The following is a 7500-nucleotide window of genomic DNA, read 5'->3' on the forward strand; positions in this document are numbered from 1 at the left end:
ATTGCATAATAGTGGTTTTATCTCTAATTTATATTTTATATATTTATATTGTGAAATTTGATTTAATACTAAATTAAATTTTCCCCTGTAAGTTTGGAGATATACTCCCTAACATATATATATGTATATATATATATATGTATGTATGTATGTATGTATGTATGTATGTATGCATGCATGCATAACCTCCATCAAAAATCTTGTCATAACATGCCTGACTTTTTAAACATTCAGGTGAAACAGAATAACAAGGGACTGACTCAATGTGTGTGTGTGTGTGTGTGTGTGTGTGTTGTAAGGAGACCATATATAACTAAAAATGCCTTCCATTTCGTAAAAAATTGGCAAGTTAATTAATTCTGGAAGAAATACTTCAGTAAGAAATAACTTCCAGAAGACAAACAATTTAGAGAAGAAGGATGGCATATGTAAAATCAGTGTTATTTCTAGAGTAATACAATACCCCTTTAGGGAGTGGTGTTTGAGAATGAGTTCTATAAAAACCCATGTTATTAAAAGAAAAAAGACTATTGTAATATTAACAATATTAAAAGCAACATAAATTATTATGCAAAATAAATCAAGCAAAAACAGTACAGCACTAACAAAATACATTATAGTATTTTGTCTTTGACCTTGATTCCAATTTTATCCAAGTTTGTCCTTTGTATTTTTGTCCTTGATAAAATAAGTATCAGTAATATATTAAAGGAGATGGATGTGATGCAGTCATTATTCTCACCAAATTCAATGATTTGCTTTGTGTCTAACTAAAAAAATCAATAATTACACAAAAGGAATCATTAATAAGAGAAAATTCAGAGAAGTCAGGACATGATATTGAGGGCAATGAGTATATATCAATGAGAACAATATCTCTTTGAAGTAAAGGGCATCTTTTAGTATGTCAGCGTGCTGTAACATATATGGAAACAGTATTTTTTATAGAGCTTTCATTGGTGGCTTGTTTATAGCTAGTCCTGGGGGTATGACTTCAAACTGCATCCAGTAGTGGTGCCCTGGTTTGGAAGTTTCTGGGTTTTGTGGAGTGTGGAACCACCTCTTAGCCATGATTGTTCCCAGGTCTACTCTGATCCAGAGAAGTAGCCCCTGTCTGGGTCCCAGCTTTAGGTTAATTAACATGTAGTAGCAAGTGGGTGGGTGAGAGGCTAGTCTCTTCAGTTTGGTACAACAACTTACCTGAGAAAAAGACGTTGATGTAAAAACCTATGACCTGAGGACCTCACTGTCACAGTCCCAGCTCTCTTGGCCATGGCAATTGAACTCTGAATGTAAGAGATAGGACAGTAGTGCACACTCTGCACTCCACCGAAAATTCCCATTGCTCTGGCCTGAGAATGTGTCCACGTCCAGAGCCTCCCTCCTCTCCTTCTCAAGTCCTGTCCCATAATTACTTAAGGTTAATATTTCAAGTGGGGCTAAGGCAGTGAGCTGGCGAATCATTACCGCACCAGAAAAAATGCTTAGTGGCATTTCTTCTGACTTTATGGGGTCAGCTTTGCCTTTCATCTTTTCTGAATCAATAGAATAAGTACCAGTTGTACACTGGGGTTGATGTAATCAATTTATCTCCTCCCCTCAAATTGCTGGCTTTGTGCCAAAATTTGAAACCTATATTTCAACTTGAGCTGAAGAAGAATTTGAGTTATTGAAATGTAATTTTGATCACGTGATAACCTATGCAGAAATATTATTGATGTGAGAAGTCTTTACGATATACATAAGAATTTAAGTAACTTGAAGTGGAAGTTATGAAAAGTGCTGGATGTTATAATTTTCATGTTGCTTGAAATATGTAAAAAATTTGTGGTTTGCTTTTGTTAAATGCCACCAGATTAGATCCACTCTCCACCAGTTATATGATATTAGACTTAGACATAAATCTGTCACAAAATCTAGGACTTATAAAACCAGAGCCTGACCTGGTTTCTGTGGCATATACGACACTGCATGGTTAACTTCTCAACTGTTGATGAAACTCATTAATATCTGAATGAACTTGAGCATTGTGAAATGAATTGTTTTACTCAAGAATACAATGCACTATCCTGTCATCATTATCATCATCATCATCATCATTTAACATCTGTTTTTGATGCTGGCATGGATTTGACAGTTTGACAGGAGCTGGACAGCTGAAGAGCTGATCAGGCTCCATGTTTGTTTTGGCATGGTTTCTATGGCTAGATGCCCTTCTTAATACCAACCACTTTACAGAGTGTACTGAGAGCTTTTACATAACGCCAGCATGAGTGCTTGTATGTAACACTGGCATAGGTGCTTTTTATGTGGCACTAGCATCCTTGAACCCACAAGATTAGGATTGTTCAGCTGAAGAGAGAAATCAAAACCATAATCTAACAATCATTAGTACAATACCCTAACCAGTAGGCTACATACCTTTGTGATATGATTTGATGCAAATTCTTGATAAGTTCCTAAATAGATGAAGTAGAGGACTGCATTGAATTTCTTACATAAGCAGAACCCTAATATTAGGCAGGAAAAGAAATGAGATTGTGAAATGTTCATGCCTTTCTTAAGTAGCATAAGTGATATCACTTCACTACAACTAAAAGTTGAGATCTGGTCTTGGAATTAGCTTGCTAGATGCCTATCTCTGCTCTACAGCATAGAATCTCAGAGAGTAAACAACCAATCTAATCAATTATATTGCAGTATCACTCACTGGTTCAGTGCATAGTAGGTGCCACTCCATTTACCACTCCATGTTGGTATAAACTTTTCTAAGGTTAGAAACTGCCGGTCTTTGAGAATATGTCACTTGTAGAACTCTTACAATGGAGAGCCATAACTTGCATAGAAGAGGTGCAATAGTTCATCATCATATCATCATCATCAACATCATATCATTATCATCATTTAATGTTTGTTGTCCATGGTGGCATGGATTGGATGGTTTGACCAGAACTGGCAACCTGGAGAGCTACACCAGGTTCCAGTCCAATTTGGCTTGGTTTCTATGGCTGGATGCTCTTCCTAATGCCAACCACTTTACTGTGTGTGCTGGGTGCTTTTACATGGCACCAGCTCAGGACTCTTGCAAGCCAATCCTCTTCACCGTGGAGAATGGCTTTAACACTTCTTTGTCGCTACTGCAAGTATGTCAATGCATTGTGTATCTACACTTTGATTATTTTACTTTTGTTTAATTAACTGTTTAGAATATATAAGAGATCCTCTGGAAATCTTATCTTTGATAGATGGCCATTGTACAGAATCCACAACTAAATGTCAGTTTTATGATTTACATGTTTGATGAGAAGAAAATTGTTAGACAAACATACTCAGAAAGACATAGTATAATGCACTTACTAAATATTTGCTGAACTCAAAGTGACATGGCTAATAATATTAAAATATTTAATGAAACTTATATTTTATCAATGAATATTTGTAGGAATTTCATGAGTTCATACTTAAATATATTATATTTTCCTTTCTATCTTCATTTCAGACTTTACTTTGCTCTACTGACAATCAGCAAATAAATTCATCTCCATTCATTCAAAGAGATGTCATTGATTCTCTTCGTTTGTGCCAAAGTAACATAACCAAATTTTTTATGATGACAAAAGAAAATACAGAAAATATTTCAAAGTATACTTGGGAAAAAGCTCTGAACAATACATTTGATCTTGTGAAGATATTGGACCAGTATTCTCAGGTAGTTATCATCTTTATAATATTGGAGTTCACAATCTGTTTGTGTAGTCCTATAAATTTTTTCTAAAACAAAACAGCAGAAAGGTTTTTATTGTTGTAGTTTTAAAAACAAGCCCTTTTGTTTTACATTGCCTCCAGTACATTTCTGGGTCCTGGAACTCTCAAAACAAGAATTTTGATATGTTATCAGCAAAGAGAAGTAATTTCCTCTACAAAGTGGCAATAGGTAATTGTGCATGGGCATGTAAAAATTTTGAGGGCTCAAAGCAGATGGAACCTTTGGAGAAAGAAATTGAGAAAAACAAGGATCAAAGTGGTGAAGACTCGTCTCAAGATACTGTACCTCATAAAAGGAATGACTTTGAACAAAAATTATTGGCAATGTGCTGTGCTGCAGAAGACTTGTTCTCCTTTCCAAGTGTTGCGCACAGAGCACTAAAATGTGGAGTAGTGATGGTGGATCAGATGCCCTTGCTGAACTAATCTTCTATCCACATTACCTCTGCAACACCTTCCCGCCTTTCTTTCACTAACCCTTTCCCTCAGCTTTACCACTGTCTCAATACCCTCTCATCTTTCTCTCTCTTTCTGTCTTCCACACTCCCATGTCATTCTTTCTCTAACCCTCTCCCCTTAGTTTCTCTGTCTCCTCAACCCTCTCTCACCAGTCTCTATCGTACAGCCCTTTTACCATCACTGCACCTGCTCACATTCACCTATATAACATAGGATAGCCCTGGACCTCTGCACTTCCCCTGCCTATCATCCTTAACACACATAATCCTTTATTTTGTTGGCAACACTGGGTACTTTTCCAGACTTAACTAAGTGTGATATTATCCCATGTCAACATAAAAGAAAGGCTATGAAATGACTATGGTGGTGGTGATTGTAGCAGTGGTGGTTGTTGTTATTATTGTTGCTGTTGCATTATTTGGAAATGGTTATTTCTTAAAACATTGAAAGATATAATTTCTTATTTGTTAAATAGAAAATTTTTAAAAGAACTAATTACTTTTTTACCTTTTATATGATTCTTCTTCTATCAATTTGAACATGCATCATCTCTATAGTTTTTGTTGACATGTATATAAAATGCCATTTCCGAATTTTGAAAGTTAGATTCTGTATCATTTATTACACAATTTGAGTCTATCTGTGAAGCCTTCCACATCATTTATGCTATAATATTCTTAAAATTTCACAAATTTTGAAGTTGTTTAAGATTTCTTTCTTGTTCCAGTAGATTTATTTCTTGTACATTGCCAGCACACTAACTTAATTTCACTTCAGTATTAGATAATCACAAGGTGGCCAGCTGGCAGAATCTTTAGTCTGCAAGGAAAAATGCATAGCAGTGTTTAACATCCACTCTCTATGCTGACATTGGTTGGACAGTTTGACTGAGGATTGGCAAGCCAGAAGGTTGCACCAGGCTCCAGTCTGATCTGGGAAGGTTTCTACAGCTGGATGCCCTTCCTAACACCAACCTCTCTGAGAGTGTAGTGGATGCTTTTTACATGCCACTGGCATGAGGGCCAGTCAGGTGGTACTGGCATTGACCACGCTTGAATGGTACATTTTACATGTCACTGGCATAGGACCAGTCAGGCAACACTGGCATCAACCACACTTGAATGGTGCTTTTTTATGTGCCACCAACATGGGACCAGTTAGATTGTACTGGCATCAACCATGCTCGAATGATGCTTTTTACGTGCCAGTCAGGTGGTACTGGTATCAGCCATGACAATGACTTCACTTAACTCAACAGGTCTTCACAAGCACAGTTTATTACCCAATGATTGAAAGGTACTCTTAAATGGGCCAGTTATACTGCTCTGGCATAGGCCACAGTTATGGTCTTCCTTGGCTTGCTGGGTCTTCTCAAGCACAGCATATCTCCAAAGGTCTCAATCGCTCGTCATTGCCTCCATGAGGCCCAATGTTCAAAGGTCATTCTTCACCACCTCATCCCATGTCTTCCTGGGTCTACCTCTTCCACAGGTTCCCTTTACAGCTAGAGTGTGACATTTTTACACACAGCTGTCCTCTTCTATATGCAACACATGACCATACCAGTGCTGTTGTCTCTCTTGCACACCACATCTGATGCTTCTTATGTCCAACTTCTCTCAGGGCGCTTACACTCCATTGTGTATGCACACTGACATTACACATCCAGCAGAACATACTAGTTTCATTTCTTGCAAGCTTACACATGTCCTCAACTGTCATAGCCCATATTTCACTGCTGTGTAGCATGGCTATCTGCACACATGCATCATACAGTCTACTCTTTGTCACCAATAGAGATAGGAGCTCTCTGAACTTTGCCCAGGTTATTCTTATTCTAGCAGCTACACTTTCAGAGCATCCACCCCCACTACTGACTCGATCACCTAGGTAACAGAGGCTATCAACTACTAGTTTTTTCCCCCTGGCATTTGACAGAAGCAGTTTTCTACACATTTTCAGTGTTTACTGCCACTGAACATTTGCCACACACAAAATCTATCTTCCCAGTTAACCTTCCTTTGATATTGCTGCACCTCTTATCTGTCCATTCTGAGTTGAAATTCTACTGAGGTCAACTTTACCTTTTATCCTTTCAGGGTTGATAAAATAAATATCAGTTGAGCATTGAGGTTGATGTAATCCACTTAGCCTTTACCCTGAAATTGCTCGCTTTGTGCCAAAATTTAAAACCAATGTTAGATAATAACATGCACAACAACATTGTGTAAAATTAATTTTTAAACATGGTGTAATGTAATTGACACCTGTGCCATGTTACATGATTGGTACCTGTGTTGGTGGCATGTAAAAAGCACTCACTACACTCTTGGAGAGTGGTTGGAGTTAGGAAGGGCATCCAGCCATAGAAACCTAGCCAAATCAGACTGGTACCTAGTGCAACTCCCTGGCTTACCAGTTCTCATTTAAACTGTCCAACCCATGCCTGCATAGTAAATGAACGTTAAATGATGATGATGATGTAATTCAAAATCACTTAATATATCTAATAAATACTGTGTATAGTCTTTACACTAAATCTTTCTTGGAGCAGTTGAGGAAAAAGATGAGAAAAAAATCATGGTTGGAAAGGATTTATTTTAATTAATGAAATTATAAAAATTAAAAGAAATACTTTTCTAGGAAGGCTCAGGAATGTTCTACGTATGAAGTCATTACAAATTGAATGTTAATATGATTATTAATTAATTAAGTTGATTAGTTAGTAGAAACTGGCAGATGCCAGACTAAATGCCTTGTGGTACTTAAATTTATCCCTCTATGTTCTGAGTTCAAATCCTGCTGAAGTTTCTTCTTTGTCTTTTATCCATTTAGGGTTAATAAATAAGTACTGGTAATATGCAGGGCTTGAATGAATTTTTACCCCCTGCAGTGAAAAGTTTGCTTCCCAACTACATGGCCCCAGATTCACTCACACTGTGTGGCACCTTGGGGAAAAAAAAATTTGCACCAAGCTGATCAAAGCCTTGTGAGTGGATTTGATTGATAGACATTACAAGCAGCCTGTTGTGTATATGTGTGTGTGTGTGCCTTTCTCTTGACATTGCATCAAACTAGCAGTATTGTTTATTCCGGTATTTTGCCAAGAAATTAAGGCGGCGAGCTGGCGGAAACGTTAGCATGCTGGGCGAAATGCTTAGCGGTATTTCGTCTGTGTTACGTTGTGAGTTCAAATTCCGCTGAGGTCGACTTTGCCTTTCATCCTTTCGGGGTCGATAAATTAAGTACCAGTTACGCACTGGGGTCGATGTAATC

At 37.5% G+C, this 7500-nt stretch overlaps 1 protein-coding gene across 1 annotated transcript in view; it reads left to right on the top strand.

Moving 5' to 3' along the window:
* The window catches only part of LOC115214536 (phospholipid-transporting ATPase ABCA7-like), a 298993-nt gene that overhangs the window by 130368 nt on the left and 161125 nt on the right, over positions 1-7500 (top strand). Inside the window, 1 exon segment of the mRNA XM_036504975.1 lies at positions 3500-3709. Within this exon segment, the coding sequence (XP_036360868.1) occupies positions 3500-3709 (210 nt within the window).

The sequence above is a fragment of the Octopus sinensis genome, linkage group LG7, assembly GCF_006345805.1.
Source record: "Octopus sinensis linkage group LG7, ASM634580v1, whole genome shotgun sequence".
NCBI lineage: Eukaryota > Metazoa > Mollusca > Cephalopoda > Octopoda > Octopodidae > Octopus > Octopus sinensis.